This window comes from Gigantopelta aegis, chromosome 1 (genome assembly GCF_016097555.1).
Source record: "Gigantopelta aegis isolate Gae_Host chromosome 1, Gae_host_genome, whole genome shotgun sequence".
Lineage (NCBI taxonomy): Eukaryota > Metazoa > Mollusca > Gastropoda > Neomphalida > Peltospiridae > Gigantopelta > Gigantopelta aegis.
In genome coordinates, this window is record NC_054699.1 from 37,841,013 (window position 1) to 37,863,891 (window position 22,879).

The 22,879-nt window shown below is 37.6% G+C and overlaps 1 protein-coding gene across 1 annotated transcript in view; it reads right to left on the minus strand.

Moving 5' to 3' along the window:
* Positions 1-22,879, minus strand: part of LOC121374671 (long-chain-fatty-acid--CoA ligase 4-like) — a 52,648-nt gene that overhangs the window by 24,451 nt on the left and 5,318 nt on the right. Inside the window, exons 2-9 of the mRNA XM_041501783.1 lie at positions 16,210-16,393; positions 15,244-15,453; positions 13,400-13,577; positions 11,127-11,233; positions 9,774-9,918; positions 3,797-3,877; positions 2,036-2,105; positions 538-596 (exon numbers count right to left, since the gene is read on the minus strand). Of these exons, the coding sequence (XP_041357717.1) occupies positions 538-596; positions 2,036-2,105; positions 3,797-3,877; positions 9,774-9,918; positions 11,127-11,233; positions 13,400-13,577; positions 15,244-15,453; positions 16,210-16,344 (985 nt within the window). The 5' untranslated portion in view covers positions 16,345-16,393. The remainder of the gene's footprint in view (positions 1-537; positions 597-2,035; positions 2,106-3,796; positions 3,878-9,773; positions 9,919-11,126; positions 11,234-13,399; positions 13,578-15,243; positions 15,454-16,209; positions 16,394-22,879) is intronic.

Genomic DNA, 22,879 nt, shown 5'->3' on the forward strand with positions numbered 1-22,879 from the left:
TACCAACACACAAGATCTATGAAACAAGGGCAGATAATTAAAACTACATGTTGCCGTCACTTCATATAAATACTAACCAATCACATACTTCAGTGAAATCAGGGGCCTGTGATCCTAACTTCATATGAATACGAACCAATCACATAACTGAACATTGACTGGTTGCAGGAATCTGAGATTTGAAAATTGGCTTAACCCATTTAGGGTTCAAACAAAAATAAATTTATGCAATCTACGTGTATTTTGTTTTCTCTATAACCAGTTATTTCCAAGTAAACGATGTCCTAAAGTTAATGAGTAAAAGAAAAATAGGTTACACTAAACTATTCTGTGTATGTGATTACTTGTTCGAATGGTTCATTCTCACAGTTTTCCGACACCTGGGTTGATGCAATCCAATTACAACCAATTACTGATGACAAAATGACAAGAGTAATTGTTTGAAACTTAACAATGAGCACTCTTTGTGTGTGCTACATGAAGCTACAGACATTAACAAACACAGACTGTATAAATATTTTAATGTGAATCACTCACCTGCACTTAGTTCCAGGACGTGAGCCAGAGGAAGATAGCCGATGTAGATATCAGGCGATCTGAAATCACAAGTCCGCTGTTAAAATTGCCTTTCACATTTAGAGATTAACAATTCAGGAACGAGAGAGAAAAGAAGGGAAAGAAACAAACAAATGTATTATTTAATGATACGGTCAACACATTGTTATTTACAGTCCAGGGCTCAAACAATTGGCCTGCGAAAAGCAGTGCATTTATTAGACGTAGCAGGCGAATTAGAAAATTAATGCACCTGCTAAAACCACCCAAAAATAGCAGGTCATTATTCAAGATACAGATTCATGTACGATTATTTCATCTGCTATTTAGCTCAAGATTCGGTTATATTTTAATTCCACAATTCTCTAAAATACATCAGGGAGGTGCTCATTTGTCACACTCTATCCCACATTGGTTCTTTGGGGGGTGGGGGAAGGGGGGGGGGGGGGGAAGTTAGCTCAGTCGGCTGAGTGGTTGCCTGAGGTGCTTGCGTTGCAAGATCAAACCACCTCGGTGAATCAGTTCAATTAATTGGGGGTTTTCTCTCGTTCCAACCAGTGCACCACAAGTGGTCAAAGATCGTGGTATGTGCTTTCCTGTCAGTAAGAAAGTGCACATAAAAGATCCATGGCTGAATTAGGAAAAATGTAGTGGGTTTCCTCTGATGAGTATGAGTCATATAATTACCAAATGTTTCACATCCAATAGCCGATGATCAATTAATCAATGTGCTCTAGTGGTGTCAAACTTCTTTTTTTGTTTCTTTGGTTAGTGGTCAGGTTACGTTAAAGAAATGTTTACACAACAAAACAAGTGTTTGATAAATGAAAGAGAAAATCACTAGTCGGCACAGACTGGTGATCTGTGTGTTAGTGCTGATGATCTTCACCAACACACACACCAAACAGTCACATTAGCCAGACATGAGGGCTAGTGGATTTTGTCAAACCCCCAAAACTGTATGGATTAATGTTCACATCCACCATTTTTACAAAATGTCTCCCCGTTCCTTCCGGGAAAGGAGAGGTCACTTCTATTAATCCAAACATAGATTAGAACCTGCAGTAGAAACAAACAAACAAAACATTTGTTTTGTTTAACGACACCACTGGAGTACATTAGTTCATTAATCATCGGCTATTGGATGTCAAACATTTGGTAATTCTGACACATAGTCATCAGAGGAAACCAGCTCCATGTTTTCTAAGGCAACAAGGGATCTTTTATATGCACTTTTTCGCAGACAGGAAAGCAAATACATGTACCAAGGCCGTTGACCAGTTGTGGTGCACTGGTAGGAATGAGATATAAAAACAATCAGTTGAATGGATCCACCGAGGTGGGTTGATCTTGCGACGCAAGCACCTCAAGCGAGCACTCAACCGAGCACTCAACCGACTGAGCTAAATCCCGCCCCCTCAGTAGAAACAACTGTCTGGTGAACAAACCATGAATGAAGTTTTAAAAAACGTGAGGCTACCTGAGATTTTGAATTCGTTCACACTGACCAGACATCCCCGCCATCAAGTTGGCGTGAGTGATGAGGACACCTGAAAGTCAAACACGACGTCTTCATGTAGTTAAACATTAACTTTAATATAACAAACACGACGTCTTCATGTAGTTAAACGTTAACTTTAATATAACAAACACGACTCGATAACAAACACGTCTTCATGTGTAGTTAACAAACACGAAATGTTAACTTTAATATAACAAACACGACGTCTTCATGTAGTTATGGAGTTAACGATATATCTTCATGACATCTTCGTTAAACGTTAACTTTAAATAACAATAACGACGTCTTCATGTAGTTAAACGTTAACTTTAATATAACAAACACGACGTCTTCATGTAGTTAAACGTTAACTTTAATATAACAAACACGACGACGTTATGTCAAACTCGATGTTAAACGTTAACTTTAATATAACAAACACGACATGTCGTTAAATGTTAACTTTAATATAACAAACTCGATGTCTTCATGTAGTTAAACGTTAACTTTAATATAACAAACACGACGTCTTCATGTAGTTAAACGTAAACTTTAATATAACAAACTCGATGTGTTCATGTAGTTAAACGTTAACTTTAATATAACAAACATGACATCTTCATGTAGTTGAACGTTAACTTTAATATAACTTAACATTAAAACCAGACAAATCTTTTCATTTTTGCAAAATCGTGGTCAAATATCAGGAGATGACACATACGTATGTTTTTATTTCCACTAAAGGCTACTTCAGTTTTATAAAAATTATTGAAAATCCTTTGATCCTATGTGACTGTTATGCAGATATGCTAAGTCTTTTTCTTAAACATTAACTTTGCAATGAAGTATTGATAAAACCAGACAATTTGTTTTGCAAAGTCTTTACTGGTTTTATTTCCCTATTTCCAATAAAAACTATTTCAATTATTAAATAAATTATTAAAAATCAAACATAAAAAGCACTTTTGGCCTCAAGTGAAAACAAAATGACCAAGAGTTAACTCCCTTGACTACTGACAATGTGCATGATCCCCTCCTCGCTATGACCTATGTATGGCTCTTACACGTCCTAATAGCCATAATCAGCTGTTGTTATCATTCTAGTCATGTACGAATCGGTCAGAATATTATCATCTATCATCAGTTACAATCAGTTAGAATTAATTTTATGAACATAAGTAGGACTTGAAATGAAAGGACCACCACTCAGTGGTGTCGTGGTTAAGCAGACATAAGGCTGGTAGGTACAGGGTTCTCAGCCCGATACCGGCTCCCACCAGAGCCACTAGCCTACACCCTCTTCTCTCTTCTCTCACTAACCACTAACCCACTGTCTTGGACAGACAGCCCAGATAGCTGAGGTTTGTGCCCAGGACAGCGTGCTTGTATCGTAATTGGATATAAGCATAAAAATAAGTTGAAATAAAAATGAATGTAAGGACCATGCACCTCTTCTCATATTCAACCTACAAATGGCAGTTACCTTTAATAACGTTTTAATATCTTTTTTCTTCAGGTACACATGGAAACAAACCCAAACCTCAGCACATTTACACCAGTTGTATCATCTAAACTGGAGGGACAATTGCAGTTAACATTTTCCCACACAATCGATTATAGATTATAATAATCTACCATCACATTGGTAGAGCGAAACTGATCGATTTACGATGATAACTGATCAATTGAACGTGACGACATCGTGGTCTAAGAAAAGGCCGCTATGCGACGATGCGTTACCTTTCGCCAGTCCTGTTGATCCGCTGGTGTACATGACCAAAGCGATGTCTTCAGGCTTCGGCTTCGTCACCGCAGCATTGACTGAAATCAAAACAAAACATGAAGAAGAGTACCGGTGAGATACACGAGACTGTACTGTGTGAGGAGTTTGATGGAGACACACACATTACTGAATATTTTACCAATTGATCAGGTGTTTGATGGAGAGGCACACACATTACTGAATGTTTTACCAATTGATCAGGAGTTTGATGGAGACACACGTACATTACTGAATGCTTTACCAATTGATCCGGAGTTTGATGGAGAGACACAAACATTACTGAATGTTTTACCAATTGATCAGGAGTTTGATGGAGAGGCACACACATTACTGAATGTTTTACCAATTGATCAGGAGTTTGATGGAGACACACACACATTACTGAATGTTTTACCAATTGATCAGGAGTTTGATGGAGATGCACACACATAACTGAATGTGTTGTGAATTATGAACGAAGGTATCTCCCAGAGAGTCTCTGGCTTCGGCACGGCAGCACTGACTAAAATCAAAACAATACATGAAAGAATGATTTCATACAGACAGAAATTAAAATTTTAAATTGTTTGTGGCAAATGAAATGTTCATGTTTGACAAATAACTTAGCTTAAGGCATACATGTATGCCTTCCCTGGATTCAGTGACAGTGAGTGGTTCTAACATTCACACACTGCCCGACTGGTGCCCGATGTGGTGATTTGGTTTAACGTGAAGGACATAAACCAGTCTAGCAAAGTTTTCCTGCTCAGTCTTGCTGAAGTCGGCTCTGGGGGCAAGTGATATTATTATTTTAGCAACCCTTGATACCAGAGATGTTTTGGAAGAGTTGTTAAAGCAACTTATAACTGAATTGCTTATTTTCAGAATTAATATTAAGGTCGGGCAAGAGGCAGTATTTACTTTTTGACATATTCCCAGTAATAAGTGATCTGTTGAAAAAAAAAATTAAGCACTGACACAGAGCAACCACAATCACTGTCAATAAAATGCAACATAATATACTACTCAAAAGAATTTAAGGGTCAGACGATATTTTCGACATTATTTTCTGAATGTCAATTATATTAGCTAGACCATAATGTCACGCATGGTATTGTTCCATTTTGACGAAAGTGGGTCTAAGCAACCTATAAATGAATTAAAATCCACTGTCATTGACACTGTCGACTAGTTCTAATGGCGAAAACATGCTTACATTTGCACGTAAATTAGGGCGAAAGCGAAAGGTCTGCTAAGTGCCCATAACTTGCTGTTTCACAAAGCGCTTCATTTGCACGCTTTGCATGTGTATTCCATGTTCCAAATGCTGAATTTCCGTATAATTGGAGCTTGCGTTCGTGTATGGTGCACACTCCAAATTCGACAATGGTACGACGTCAACTGACTATCGAAGATCGAGGAAGGGCTATTGCTTGGCTTCAGGATGGTAATACGCAAAGAAATGTTGCTCTGAGACTTGGTGTCAGTCAGAGTGTCGTTGGCCGACTGTGGCAACGGTACCAAGCAACGAATTCTGTTCGAAATCGTCCATGTTCGGGAAGACCCCGAAGCACTACAAATAGAGAGGACCACTACATCACCAATATGGCTCTACGTCAACGCACAACCACTGCACGCCGATTACGTGACAATCTGCAGACTGCGACTGGAACTCGAGTGTCTGATCAAACCATACGCAATCGTCTGAGAGCCAATAATCTACGCTGCCGTCGCCAGGCTGTTCGACCACCACTCCTACTCTTCAGAACGGCCAGACGTCACTGGTGCACGCTTCATCTGTGGTGGCAACGTGTTCAGTAGGGTCGAGTGATGTTCACTGATGAGTCCAGGTTTAGTCTCCAGTTCAACGACGGTCGGGTTCGTGTCTACAGACGTCCTGGGGAGCGCTTCGCTGACGTTAACGTTTGACAACGTCACCGGTTCGGTGGTGGCAGCGTCATGGTGTGGGGCGGCATCTCTATCCACCACAGGACCCCCCTCTATGTGGTGGATGGCAATCTGAATGGAATCCGCTATCTGAATGAGATTATCCGGCCATTGGTTCTCCCAGGCCTTCAGCAGATTGGCGGCGGGGCAGTTCTGCAGGATGACAATGCCAGACCCCACCGCGCCAGGGTGGTAACGGACTTTCTCAGACAACAAGGTATCGCCAGGATGGATTGGCCAGCATATTCGCCTGACTTGGCCCCAATAGAGCACGCCTGGGACGAATTAGGCAGGAGAGTTCGGGATAACCATGCCCCTCCGGCCAACCTTCATGATCTGGGTCAACTTCTTATGGCAGAGTGGCAGGCCATTCCCCAAGAGTTCTTCAGACGTCTGATCAACAGCATGAGGCAACGATGTGTCGAGTGTATTCGCGCCAGGGGTGGATTCACACACTATTAAACAAATGTTCTAATGTGTAAAATCCATGTTTGACAACCTTCAACTTTGACAGCATGTCATATGACTTTCTTGTATACAGTGACGTTTATTTGTGGTTTTTTGTAAATATGGAACAATAAATTAAATTTTTGGTGTAGTTTACATCATCAATCTAATAAACTCTGAAACTTATTTGGTTATAAATTTTTGACCCTTAAATTCTTTTGAGTAGTATAATATGATAATTCTACAATCTGTCATCAGTCTAAAATGAATATTATTTTTCAATTATTTTTTACAGCAATTAAGTGTGTATTAACAACATATTAGCACCTTTAAAGTACAGCTATTTGATGCCTAATATATGGTTCTTTCTTTACTTGGTAGAGAAAAAATGAAAGGAATGTTTGTTTGACAATTATTTTAAACAATGGCTATCTGATGCCAACATGATTATTTCGACACTTGGTAAAGAGGAAAGAAAAACAGCGCCTGTTTAACAATTCTGTAGCATATTTTAAATTACCACTATTTGATGCCTAACACTGGGTTATCTTGACACTTGCTCAAAAAGGATCTAGAGAGAAAAATTGCTGCAGCCATAGGTTACGCCCACCCAAATTAAACCAAGCAATATAGAACAGTACATACCACAACCATTTGATGTACCAGACATGGGGCACATAAAATGACAAGAATTCCATCAAGGGTAATCGATCCTGCTACCCATGGAACCTCAGGTGAGTGCCATGCTCTACCTGTGTTCTACCTTCGAGCTACACTACAGCCAAGGTTGGATATTTTACACTTTAATTGGCTACCATGCTAGCTTGAAATATCAACAAATCCACATTCATATATTTTACCTTCTTTTTTTACAATTAAATATACTGTAGCCCACCAGGCTTACATCGATAATAATCAGGCTGCCCATTTAACGTGTACAATTACATGCTTCCGTGAATCCCAGATTTTGTGTCGGAAGCACAATAATTATGAGACAGAATCCCAAAACAGAGGTGCACAAATTGGTTGTGCACACGCCCGGGACATAAAATATGTTGCGGGCAACCATTATTTATCAAGCAGTTGCCCGACGGGCAACCAAAAAACCCATAAAACAAATAAAATGAAAAACAAAACTTCACGACACTCGGACAGTCACGGGCAACTCGGACAGTCAGGGGCAATTCAAAAGTATCGGCAATGACAACTTGACTGACAGGCGATATAAATATCCACCCTACAGGGGTTGAAATTTAATTTTTGTTACCACTATCCCAAAGGAATAGTGAATTTCAAAAAGCACTATTCCGTCTAAAAATGTAGTATCCTTTCAATTATTAATGTACCACTAGTTTTACTGACTGTGCTACGTTGCCCTGAACAACATTGTGTAACGAACAATTGTTTATAAACCAGTCTATGCATTACTGCGTACCAGCTGGAATTACAAACAAACTTACTCCAAACATTAGTCTTGATCAAAAAGACATTTATTTTGTACTGGTCTTAATAGCGCAAGGATTTGTTCTGCAAAAAAAATGTAGCTGTAGAAAAAGCGTAAGCGGAATAGTCGCAGGTGATTTTCAGTATTCTGTGCTTTATTTTCATGACGAAAATTTGTTTCTATTAATTACTATTCCGTTTCGAAATTTACTATTTGCGGAATAGCGGAAAATTCGATCCCTGCCTTAACGCGCTGCCATCCACTCAGCGTCCACCATGCATGCTTTTGACAGGAGGTGTTTAGAAAAGCCATATGCCAGATATTTCGTCCCCAAACTAGCTGGTTCCTACCAATTCTCGCTACAAAATATTTCCTATTTACCCTAAAAACCATGTTGACACATCTCAATACTGATGACTTGTGCTTACCGAGTGTGATTTTTTTAGACACCATCTGGTAAGCTTTAGTTAGTTTAATTAATAATCAAATATTTCTTACTTCAAAACGAGTTCTGCATTTTGTAAAACGTGTTTTTTTATGTTTTAAGTTCTTCGTACTTTCATGAATTAAATTGCATTTTTGTTAAATGGTTCAGTAATATTGTCAATATAAAATATGTATTTGCTGGCGAAATAATCCGGATAGGGACAAACTAGTAGTACTAAGTAGGGTCAATTTGACATGAGACGAAAGATTTGGTATCACTGAAAATGCAGAGAAGGCCTGCTACTTGTGATTGTCACATGTACATTGTTTTACAGAATATTCCCGCGCTTTCTCACTCTAAGGAGCTGTTCAACAATTAAGCAATTCCTGCAGCGTTTTGCGTCATTGGAATTATATGCGTTATTGAATGGTGGGGGTTGTTTGTTAAGAATTATGTATCCTTTTAAAAACAATATCTTGTAATATTACTCGTGTTTAATTTGTTCGATCTCCTACACAGAGGTTAAGCAGTCATTAAAAATTTGTGCTGAATAATGTTGGCTACAGTACGTCACAATCTTTGGAAATGAATGATTCAGCCGTTGAAATGATTATTACATAATTTTACAGTTTGTTCGCGCCCTTTTTGAAGTGTATGTGCGCAATTGTTTGTGCGTGTGTGTGCATGTGTTCCCCAGCATGTTGTGATAGGGAGGGGATATAAAAGCCCAATTTGTGTCGGTCAGGTAATTGTTGAACTACCCCTTCCCAAATTGATTAGCTTGTCTTTGTTTTAATAATTGAAAACCCCGTAGAACTGACCGTGATAGACCAAGTGTAGACAAATAATGTTAAAAAAGGAATAAAACTAAACTGATAAGAAATGATAATAATAAAAATATTTTAATTTAAATTTCAGTTTCCTTTTAATGATAGTTCAAAATTATATTACAAAAATTTCTATGAAATATGTGGGCAACCAAGAAATGATGTTGGGCAACCAAACTTCAGCTACTGGTTGTCCACCGGACAACCATCACAATTTCACATTTGTGCACCCCTGCAAAATATCTGTACTAAATTGTGTTTAAGATTCTGGTGGAATCCTAAAAAACCCAACCCCAAATTCCATACCTGACTAACAATGGCTGCAAAATGATAAATTGGGTAGCCCCGAGTGTTCGGGCATTGGATTTTTTAAAGCCCGACTCCTAGTCAAAGCACACTTGTACTATGTTAGCACACTTGTACTATGTTAGCACACTACTACTTACTATGTCAGCACACTACTACTTACTATGTCAGCACACTGCTACTTACTATGTCAGCACACTACTACTTACTATGTCAGCACACTACTACTTACTATGTCAGCACACTACTACTTACTATGTCAGCACACTGCTACTTACTATGTCAGCACACTACTACTTACTATGTTCACATTTGGCACACTAGTACTTACTATGTTCAGGTTTGGATCACTAGTACTTACTATGTTCACATTTGAAACAATAGTACTTACTATGTCAGCACACTAGTACTTACTATGTTCACGTTTTAAACACTAGTACTTACTATGTTCAGGTTTGGCACACTAGTACTTACTATGTTCACGTTTGAAACAATAGTACTTACTATGTCAGCACACTAGTACTTACTATGTTCAGGTTTGGATCACTAGTACTTACTATGTTCAGGTTTGGCACCTATCCCTTCGACTTCGTTCATGCCGTAGATCTTCACGGAGTTTGGAATGTTTGGGAAGGTCGACAGCTTGTGACCATTATTCATCACAATTAAGTTTTCTACAACAGGCATTCTTGACATGATACCCTGAAACGATTCAAACACTTCAAGTGGGAGATATGCCTAACATTATGTAATGCACAAAAAACGTTCCATACATTAAGAAATGTGAATAGCATGTGTTTAATAGCTATGGGATCAACAATTACCCTCAACTTTGTTAGTATTCCTTGCTAGTGATGACAAATGTAGCCTCGGTTTCATAGTTACCAGGCCAACACTTTCATAGTTACGAGATCAACAAGTACATGGTTACGAGATCAATACTTTCATAGTTAAGAGATCAACATTTTCATAGGTACGAGATCAACACTTTCATAGTTACGAGATCAACACGTACATGGTTACCAGATCAACACTTTCATAGTTACGAGATCAACACATACATGGTTACCAGATCAACACTTCCATAGTTACAAGATCAACACGTACATGGCTACGAGATCAACACTTTCATAGTTACAAGATCAACATTTTCATAGTTACGAGATCAACACTTTCATAATTATGAGATCAACACATACATGGCTACAAGATCAATACTTTCATAGTTATGAGATCAACATTTTCATAGTTACGAGATCAACACTTTCATAATTACAAGATCAACACGTACATGGTTACCAGATCAACACATACATGGTTACCAGATCAACACTTTCATAGTTACGAGATCAACACGTACATGGTTACCAGATCAATACTTTCATAGTTAAGAGATCAACATTTTCATAGGTACGAGATCAACACTTTCATAGTTACGAGATCAACATGTACATGGTTACCAGATCAACACTTTCATAGTTACGAGATCAACACATACATGGTTATAATATCAACACTTTCACAGTTACGAAATCAACACTTTCATAGTTCGAGATCAACATTTTCATAGTTACGAGATCAACACTTTCATAATTACGAGATCAACACGTACATGGTTACCAGATCAACACGTACATGGTTACGAGATCAACACGTACATGGTTACGAGATCAACACGTACATGGTTACGAGATCAACACATACACGGTTAGGAGATCAACATTTTCATAGGTACGAGATCAACACTTTCATAGTTACGAGATCAACATGTACATGGTTACCAGATCAACACTTTCATAGTCATGAGATCAACACGTACATGGTTACGAGATCAACACTTTCATAGTTACGAGATCAACACTTTCATAGTTACGAGATCAACACTTTGATAGTTACAAGTCAACACTTACACTAAACTTTGTTAGTAATTCTGTACTGGTGATAACAAACGTAGCCTCGGTTTCGTTGATACCGTGGATTATTGCATCCTGTCCCAGGGTGGCATACAGGGTAACAACTGAAACAGACATGTAGGATACAAATGATAAACATCCCAGTAGCAACATCAGATTAATGTGCAGTTCATTCGTTTAAAATGCAGAGGAGAAATAAAGAGGAATTCACAGAAGAAAAGAAAGGTGACAAATATATAATAAATTAAAAATAATAATACAAATAGAAAGAAAGAAGTGTTTTATTTAACGATGCAGTCAACACATTTTATTTACGGTTATATGGTGTCAGACATATGGTTAAGAACCACACAGATTTTGAGAGGAAACCCGCTGTCGCCACTACATGGACTACTCTTTCCGATTAGCAGCAAGGGATCTTTTATTTACGCTTCCCACAGGCAGGATAGCACAAACCATGGCCTTTGTTGAACCAGTTATGGATCACTGGTCGGTGCAAGTGGTTTACACCTACCCATTGAGCCTTGCGGAGCACTCACTCAGGGTTTGGAGTCGGTATCTGGATTAAAAATCCCATGCCTCGACTGGGATCCGAACCCAGAACCTACCAGCCTGTAGACCGATGGCCTGCCACGACGCCGAGGCCGGTCAAAATAAAAATAGAGAATGATATTCTGCTATCATGAAAAGATTGACAGAATTGAGAAATTAAGTAAATAAAATTGTATCCTGATTTCTGTTGATTTTAATTTTGTCTTGCCAGTGTAACAGTCCAAAATACACCCCCCCCCCCCCCCCCCCGCCAAACTATACCCGGGGTTAAAGTAGGCTAGCCTGTTAGCCTGTTTTATACCCCTAGCCCTCATTTTGTATTACTAACCTGTATACAAAATAAATAAATAAATAATCTGGCCTATGAGAGGTATATTCCCCGGGGTATAAAACAGGCTAGCCCACTTTAACCCCAGGTATAGTTTGGCAGGGGGTATATTTTGGGCTATTACACTGGGGGTTTTTCAGTGAAAAAAATAAAATAAATTCTGTCCGTTGAAGTGAAAATTGTTTTAAAAATATTTGTTGCCATAAGTAGCAGAGTTCGACAAATCTGCTAGCCCGACGCCCGTGGCTAGTGGTTTTTAAGTTCGGGCTAGTGAGAAATGCCGAGTCCCCCCCCCCCCACCCCCCTCCTTATTACTCGATCTTATTTTTTATTTTTTTTTGCTCTCTCGGCTGAAATTTCGTTTAATAAATTTGATTGTGACGTTGGTCATCGAATAATATCAACAACGCAATCAGTATATAATAATAATCCATTTGAACTAGGTCTGCAAACTGCTGTAACATGCTATCTCTACATCGTCACAGTTGGAGCATGCATTGTTTACTTTTCCCTTTCAAGTTTCTGGCACAAGAAGTAAGTCTAATGACATGCATGTTTTGATTGGTTGGACACATCACGTGGTAGTTAATCTCGCACATATGTTTTAGGCTAAGAACTTGGAAATAACCAATTGTGACGACAGGTTAATCTCAATCAAGTAAAACCCAGTCATGCTTTGAATTTCAGTGTTTGTTTTATTTACCTATTGTTTTCTAATTTAACACTTCGCTTACATGTGGTTATCGGCAATCAGGAAAACAATTTACTTTAATGGTAACCGCACAGGCAATGACTCGGCTTGGCCTATTACATGCAGCGGTTTGGATAATGTGTCACAGCTGCCAAAACAAGATAATACCTTTTTTGTTCATCAATTAACAACGGATTAGATGACACCGTTATGTTCAATTATTTTTCGGGTGGGTGGGGGTGGGGGGGGGGGGGGGGGGGGGGGGGGGGGGGGGGGGGGGCAAAAACGAAAACGGGACAATGACGATGGATCACACTTGACAAAAGACCAAACGTACGACACGACAAAAAACTGAAAGTTACAACATGATTTAAGTGTTTGTTTTATTTTACTGTTATACTCGTAAATGTGTATTGTTACAAAAATTATCTAAAAATCCAGTTATAATTGATCAAGAATTTGGGCTAGTGCTTTATCTTGGTGGGCTAGTGGTTTTCACAAACCCACTATCCCTGTGGCTAGTGACTTTTTAAAATATTTGTCATACTCTGGGTAGGCCCAAAATTGCCATAGATGAGCATTTTCACCTATGGCAGAATATTTCATATTTGCCATAGGTAACAAATTATTAAGTTAAGAGTCACAAGAGGGATTTAAAAAAAAGGGAAAAGCACATTTTGCTGCAAAGTTAAGCCGAACCTGGAAAGTTGTACTTGAAACAAGCCTGTGCGGCGATCATCCATTCCGCCCGCGTCTCCGCGAAGATCACCAGATGTTTCTTCGGCTTCTGGCCCAGTGCCAAGAGTCCACTGCCGAAGTTTGAAACTCTTGCCGAGGTCTGCTCAAATGTCAGCCAGTGGTAGTCTCCCAGTACAACCTGAACGTACAAAAGACAACCAAGACATGAACTTTTTTTTTACTTATTTAAAAAACCCAATTAGCATTAAAAATCTACGACTATTTCTAAAGGAAAGGAAGATTTGATTAATGACAGCTCAGCACAATTTAAACTATGCTAATTTGGAAAGGAAAGGAATATTTCCGTAACGCTGAAGCACATTTCAAACAATGACAATTTGCTGTGTGCTGTATGACATTCTGAAATAGACTGGATATTGTGTTAAACAGTGTATTTCAATAAGCAAACATTCTATCAGGAGAGCAGAGTTTTGGAATTGACTGCAGTGTTAAAAAAGTGATGTCCATTTTCATAACATCTTGGCATATTTTACTTTTCACTTCCTAAGTCAATTTTTTTACAAAAAACGAAATTAGGCCCAACATGCTTATACTACTATATGTATTGAGTCTATAATTGATAAAACTGCATAAATTTTCATTTAAAAGGTATTTTTACTGAAAGAGATCATAAGAGTCAGAATGTCACGTCCTGGCTTAAATCGTTACCATGGATGGCCCTTAACATACATGTACATGTATAGTTATTTTGACATTCTGAAACACAAAAAATGTGCTACATATGGACAAGTTGTGTGTTATTCAAATATGAACAGAACATAGAACAGCAATATGAAATCAGTGTGTCTGTGAAGGAATTTAAACAAGTGTAAACACTTTCTTCTCAATCAGATTCCACGACTTTCCAATTATATTTTCTATCTTTTCTCTCTCTCTCAGAATTTTAATATACCTTAAGACTAATTTTGTGTTACCTATTTTTTGTTCGTTCACCATTGACTTGGATATAATGGAAAAGGAAATGGGTTACCTGAATTTATTTCTGCATAGCCGATAAATGGGTCACATTGTGGTAGACCTCCCAGCCCCACACAATATAAATGCTAAGTAAACGTAATGCCAGTTTAACCTTCTGACTACTGCAGGCGAGAGATCTCGTCCAACGTCACGCCAGTCGACATACTGTACACTGTATACACTCACAGGAAAGACTTGTATAACAGGAAACAGAAGTCAACCCAGCTTCCTGTATCTTTAGGTTTTCTTTTTCTTTGGAAAATAACTTGTAATTTGAAGTTGAAAAATTGGTTTACGGCAAAGTATTTTCGCTTGACAACAATAGCAGTATGCCGCGGTCATTTTCAGGGATCGATAGCTGATTGTGACAGCTAATTTAATAATAAATTTGATCGTTTTACCAACAACGAAAATCACCAAATATTGGGATATGAATCGTAGTTTGTTTTTGTTTTTATTCTGGTCAGAAAACTACTGTTATCAGGAATAATGGACATAAATACTAGACAGCTGGACAGTAAGTAAATGCGACTTTTTGATTTTTTGCCTGATTTTAGTCAACATTAACTGATCTAAAATATCATTAAAATTACAAAAAAACACGAAAATAATACTTACGGATTCAAATATGAACTTTATTTTATGTATTTATAAAACATTTAAGTGAATATATTTGAGTAAAAGTTATAAACTTGTAACCGCTCGACGTGTTTTTTGTCAAAAATGAATCCAGTAGTCTAAAGGTTAAGGAGTACTAAGAATCTAAAGGTTAAGGAGTACTAAGAATCTAAAGGTTAAGGAGTACTAAGACTACGAGTGATAAAGACCTTTTTGAAGACCCTTCCATTGGGCTGTAGTTCGTCTTCCTCCTTCAGCAACTCACGGGTGCCCAGACATGGCTCAATCGCCGACAGTCGCACCGCACGCTCAAACAGGTCGTCCAGTGTGCGGCATTCTGGGAACAGAGTTGTGGTGAGCTGACCTTTAACCTCCACAGACCGATAGGCGACGCTCTGCCCGTCTGCTACACGAACAGCCTACAGTTTCAAGCAGATCATTGTCAAGTTTTAGCACTGGCATACACAAATGCATGTCTTTTCTTAAACAATCAACACTAAAATCAAATGTGTAGAGCCTAAATATTTATTTGAAGTTAAAATAATTCCACTATATTTGTTCATAAATGACAGATGTTCATATATTATGTTCTGTACCTATAGCAAGCGTAACATACATGTACATGAGTGGCCAAAGTTCTTTGCAATTTCTATAGTATGCAACACTACAAAATGTGGCATATTATAGAAATACATGAATCCCATGCTTCCGTCCATTTTCAGGGCTCAACATGTAAAATATTATCTCGTTATTGTTTTTAAAACAGCAAAACAGAAAAAATAGGTATTTTGGAAAATAAGACAGCATGCGGTAAGTGTATGCACACGCATTTAAACAAATGTTAAACAGCAAGCACTAATCTTGCCCGCGAAATGAACATTTTATTCGCCAAAAGTCGGCTAAGTCGCCAATTTATTAGCAGTAGATATAAGTCAAGGAAGGAAGGAAATGTTTTATTCAACAACGCACTCAACACATTTTATTTACGGTTATATGGCATCGCACACATGGTTAAGGACCACGCAGATAAAGTCGACGTAATATTTTGGAGCTACTCAGATTTCAAAAAAGGATATCACACAAGAGCAGACTTATTTGGTGTCAAAGGTCACTGCTATTTTTAGAAGAATAAAAGGCAATATTTTACTTGCTATTTCAAGCCCTGAGCTACCAACCTTTGTGCGTCTTGACTGTTTGAGGACTTTGTCCGGCCGGTAGATGAAATAGCACGGGATATATGAGACTACGTCGACCACGAAACACACCGCCTTCAACAAGCCAACCACTGCAGATATCCACACTTCTGTCATTCTCGTGTTGCGTTGTCGTCAGCCAGGTTAAACATCAGTCAGAAGAAATCTGGAAAACACATGAATTCATTGTGCCTTGTTGCCAATTGATATATATATTAATTATGTTGAAAATTAATATACAGATCTGTGAATAAGCCTATATAGAAATAAAATATACATATGCTTTGAACATGTATGTACACCATCATATACAATGGTATCCACATGTATACAGTCAGTCAGTGAGAGTGAGAGAGTGAGAGAGACAGATGGGGGATGAAAGAAAGAGAGGGAAGGAGAGAGAGACACAGACAAAGACCGAAAATGAGAAAGAAACACACACAAACATGCATACATGTGTGTACATGTATGTATACATGTATGTAGATATACAAAGAATTCATTTGCACAACACAATATACACCAATTTCCAAATTTTGAAGTCAGCCATGAAGACACACTGAAATTATGGTAGTAACAGTACAATGTAGAAAAAGCAATCTAGCTGTGCCCATTGAACACCATGTTAATACTGTTCTTCATGTGATAGAATTTTTCAGCAAAACCATGTTTTTCTCAAAATGACGTAAATGTAAACGGGTAGCGTTTGGAAATGAACTAACAATTAATATATTATACATGTATACAGATTAATATATATATATATATATACATATACATACAGATACATACCCCACACACATGCAGCGACATACATGTACCTGTAGTTACATGTACAGATTTCTGACAGATAACTGCAGCAAGAGCAACTCTCAAACACAGAAAATAACCTACATCTAGACCGGTTTCCAACCAAAGCCTAGCTCTGCAGGTATGCAATGTGACAGCACAGTGCTTTAAGTAAACAAAATCCTTGACAAATTGCAAGATCACATTGTGAACAGAGATAAGCTCGAATATATATGACAGGTATTGCATACAGTTACCTACAGGTATTGTGAAATATCTGCAAAACAAAGCTCTCAGAAAACCAGGGCACTAAATTACAGAGTTGAATTTTCTTTACTTTTTAATATGGGCTACCAAGCATCTAAGATGTGGTAGCCCAGCAACATGTTATGGTATTGGTAGCCTGAAACTTTAATCCCGATTCACAGTACTTTTTTAAAAATATCACATAACCAGGCAGCCTAATACGACACTAACAGTAATAGTTGTCTGGTTGATAAATTGGTTAGTCCCAGGTGTCTAGAGGTATAACGATACACTCGAATATTCGGTGCACCAAATTGCAACCTGTATTGTAGTTGTATTTGTGACTGCTTGAACCGAATACACACAAACATTATAATGTAACTACATGCCGTATGCCTTTGCTTCGCCAGTCACATACACTGTCAGAATTGAATATCAACAGCAATTATTTTATGTCAAGCGCAGACACGTAGGCCTATTATTTTTAAAACCACCATGACAATTCACAGACTGCAATCCAACCACTATTTCGCGAGTATAAAACTGGGTATACGTAGAGGGTTTAGTCTGGTTCACCGTTCAGACTTCGCAGTGTTCCCATGGAAATGAGTTTAGCTTTCTCGAACTTTCTGAGGCGTCCTTTACAAATATAGTAGGCATCGCGTATTTCCAAAATACAAAAATGGCGAGACAACACTTGTAAAAGAAACAAGTACAGTATGCAGCCAGTGTCAACATGTCATAAGGTGTATGTATTAAAATATTAATTTGTTCCAAATACCCGATCATGGCTCTGATATTTGTGGAATTAATTTAATGTCACAAATAAAATAGTGATATAAATTATGGATTACATGATCAATTAAGCTACATTCAACTATTTAACGTACATTGTCTACGTATCCCACAAAACGCACCACCTTTCTGTGGACAATCACGTGTACACATGTATATTCATGCACAGATATAATTTTGGTAATTGATGGCTTTATTGGCTTGTTGAGATGTTTTTGCCTATATGCATTGTATTCATGAATAAATAGTTGTATTCACTGCCTTATATCTGTGATACGTATCGTATTCGCCACCCTGTGTGTTCGCTGCCTTATATCTGTGATATGTATCGTATTCGCCACCCTGAGTGTTCGCTGCTGTATATCTACGATACGTATCGTATTCGCCACCCTGTGTGTTCGCTGCCTTATATCTACGATATGTATCGTATTCGCCACCCTGTGTGTTCGCTGCCTTATATCTACGATACGTATCGTATTCGCCACCCTGTGTGTTCGCTGCCTTATATCTACGATACATATCGTATTCGCCACCCCGTGTGTTCACTATCTTATATCTACGATACGTATCGTATATTCGCCACCCTGTGTGTTCGCCGCCTTATATCTATGATACATATCGTATTCGCCACCCTGTGTATTCGGTGCACTTCTACAGGTGTCTCAGCACTGGATTTTTCCAAGCATGCTAAACAACAATATTTGGTAACACAATGTTAGCTGACATGATTTTAGCTTACGGACCACTTCGTGGTAATGACTTAAGCCAGGACTTGACATTCTAACTCTTATGATCTCCTTCACTAACAATCCTTTTTAATTGGAAACATAGTTTTATCATTTATAGACTGAACACATGTATATGTGATACTATAAACATGTCAGGCCTATTTTTTGGTGTTTGTGAAAAAAATTTACTCAGAAAAACTTTAACTTAGAAAGCGAAAATGTACAAGGACATTACAAAAATGAACAGAAGGACTTCGTTCATCACTGGGGTTTTTCAACCACACTTCGACATATCCGATGGGATTCGAATGCAACAACCTTGACTTGTGTATACACCACAGACTCAATTGATCTGATTCAAGTGACTGCTTAACTGTTCTGTGGAGTGTTTGTCCATTATATTATGATGGAATAAACCAAATGTTCACAAAATATTTCAATGTCAAATGAACCAAATCTGTATTGAATATGTTAGGTCCAGATTTTGATTAGTTACACTTACATAGTGTCATACAGTGATACTATTTACAAACGTTTCACAAAATTAAAATGTTCGTAACGGACCTTCTGAAGACATGGAGACAAAGCCTTTCGAGGCATTTCGGCCCCATAACTCTAGTCGTTTCAGCCCCGGTCACATCTAGATTTGCATTTGATTAAATGAAACTATTTTATCAATGTGTGTTTTGCTGTTTATTTTAGATATCGTTACTTTGTGTGCAATGCTTTGTGTTATCAAGTGTAAAAAGACTGAACAGATGTAAGGAAACAATTCATATTAGCAGGCCATTTTATTACATTACAATGGGTTTTTTTTAATTCTTTGGTATGTGTTCACATGCTTATATCCAAATTATTATTTTATTTTTCATAACATTATAAACATAACTTAATCCACAATTAATTTGGCCATTGCTGGATACTAAATTAAGAGGCCATATACGTATTGTAATCCATTTTTTTTCTTTCAAAAAGTTGTTCCGGATATATGCCAACTACATAATTATATACATTATTTAGCAATTACAAACAATAATACTTTAAATATTGTATATATACAGAGCAGAAACATCTGGGGTCAAATATGCAACAGACCGAAATGACCTGATACCAAGACAAAGGCTGGCTTACCTTTATTATTTTTGAGATCGTTACACAATTTTAAAACATTAAACAGTACTATAGTACTAGTTGCTAATCAATTAACAATTGACTAGACATACAGCTAATCAAGATTTTGAAAACAAAATGATCCCTCAATCCCTGTGACAAAGGACACACACAAAAAAATAAAACATAACAAAATGAATAAACAACTTTTGCTTTGCAACTTGACATAATACTGGGTGAAGTGGCAAACTGACATTATGTGGATTATCATTTGGGGCAAATTGGTTAAACTTAAACTGGGGGGGGTGGGGGGTGTGTGTGAACTAAGGTCGACAACAGTTTTTCGCACCCTTGTTTTGGCTTCGTTCACAATAAATATAGCATATCTCACCGTAATTTCACTTGAAATCCAAATTTCGTAAATGATAAAAAAAATTAATTACAAGATTTTCCTCAAACACATACTGACCTGCATGTGCATTAATAATGTGCAAAAAAAAATAATTCAATAGCAATTTTGCATTGTAATTTTTCCAAGGTTCTGAAAACGGAAACCTCATGTACCCAGTTTAGCGGTATTGTAAGGCAATGTAAAGTGACATCATTGGAATACTGACGTCATTCAAATTCAAAAATATTAAGTTTAAATTATAAAAAAAAGATAAAAGAAATAAAAAGAACCTTTTGACAAATATATCAAATAAAAAAATCACCATTGGATGTGTTATATTTATGGTGTACGAAACCAAAACTAGGGTGCGAAACACGACTGTCATCAACCTAGTGCATGGGGCACATTAAACCAATACTTTTCTTAAAGCAGCAGTATCTGGAAGATTTTTATTATTTAAGCATATACATGTAGAACAGAAAATCCAATTACGTTTGGTGCATATATGACACCGCACTCCGCATTGGTTTCACAACGCTGGCTTATCCAGGTCAAAAACAAAGCCAGTATTTCGAAAGTGGGACACTTCTGACGGGCTCCTACCGATCTCGGTTTTGAATGGCTTATCACAAGTGTGGAATTCCCCAACAAGAGATCACGTGAGATTTCACAATTTTTTAACAAATTTAACTGTCTTGATTGAGGGGTCGTCTCATATCTCCAAAACATATTTATATTCATAGAGGTATGGTACAACGCCTTTCCAGGGGTCGGTGGGTGGGGGATTTGCCATGAAATTTTGACAGTGGCCAGCTGTTGGCATACGCATTACATGTAAGGAGGTGTTACTAATTACGTAACGCTCTAGGGGTAGAGGAAGAGGGTACTGTGTTCGATTTACGTAACATTTTTCAAGACTATATGTTATTTTTATTCATTACTTAGACCTAAAAAGGTGTTTTTTGGAAATGTGCGGTCAGTCTAGGATCAATCCCCATCTGCGGGTATATAAAAGACCATGGTATGTGATATCCTGTCTGTGGGATGGTACATATAAACGATCCCTTGCTAAAAAAAAAATGGAGCGGGTTTCCAAGGCGTGTGTGCAGGGATTTCAGCGGGGTTGGGGTTATAGACTGTTGAGCTAAGTTTATATGGGACCATGCTCCCCCAGAAAATACATTTCAATTTTTTTAAGCTTTTGCAAGTAAGGGTTTCGACCTCCAATACCATCCCCCGAACATGCACCCGATTCCTCTCTAAGATTATGTCAAAATTACCAAATTATATGTTAAGACATCCAACAGCAGATGGAAGGAAGGATAGGATATGTTTTATTTAACGACGCACTCAACACATTTTATTTAGTTGTATGGGGTTGGATGATTATTAAATCAATATCCTCTAACTTTGATGTCGTTAAACACCCCCCACCCCCCAACTTTACCCTTTCCAAACGAAATATTTATTTGAATTTGTCAATTTTAACACGTAAAAAAATTAAGAAGTGAAAACGTTCATTGTCTACTTTAGTATATTTTATTTTAAAAATATATACATGATTAATGTGTTACTAGTATATAAACTAAACTTTGAAAGTTCTACTAACACTTTATAAAATAACAATTCTGAAATAGGAAGGTACGACTGTCGATAATATGTTGTCAAGATCAAACCGGTTTTAACGAAAGACTCTAATACCGTATCCTCAATCGAACGTTCTTCGTACAGGCTGTTGTTTGTGCTTTGCCGAGCTATGATGGCACAGGCGACGAATCAAGCGTATACGTTTGACGATATCCGTTCATAGCGAACACACACAAGTTTTTTAAAAGTGTATTTGAGCTTGTATTTCATATTTGTACATGATGTTATAATATGGTAACCAGAGACTGTATTTTTAACATGCAAGGTGAGTTACTTCCCTCTAGGTAACAAATTTAAAATGGCGTGGACATTTTGTTGTTGTTTATGATGCAAGTACTGGGCATAAAATTTGGCACTAACGATATTGTTGAAACTTGTCTGTTGGTTATGCAAAACCAATATCAACATAAATGACGGATCATTCGTGCAAAAGCTGTAATCGTTCATAAGAAAATCTTTTTCTTTAAATTATCACTATTTTTGGAAGAAAGCCTACATTGCTGGTGTGAGAAAGATACTATGTATCTGTTTCAAATCTGCATTGCAGTCGATACAAAGTAGGCGCTGTCTCTAGAAGTCTTGAAAAAGTTTAGTAACATAGTTGCACATTCCCTTTGATAATTTCGCTATGTGCACAAAATCATATGCTGTTCAGAAATTAAAAGGACTTGTGAAATTCAGCCATAGTAAGAGTTCCGCCCCCACCCCCACAATTTTTTTTCCACGTGTCCAGCCATTTTCTTCACGACCACAGTCTGTGTTCGTTATAAAATGCTACCTGTGCTAGCACGCCACCGACATATTTACAATTTACACAAGTTTTCTGAAATTCTGAGTCCAAGTCACGATATTCAGTCTTTGAAGCACATAACAGAACTTTTATGGGTAGTTTTTTTAGAATATTATATGATATACCAATGCAATTTAATGACACTGATGAAAACAA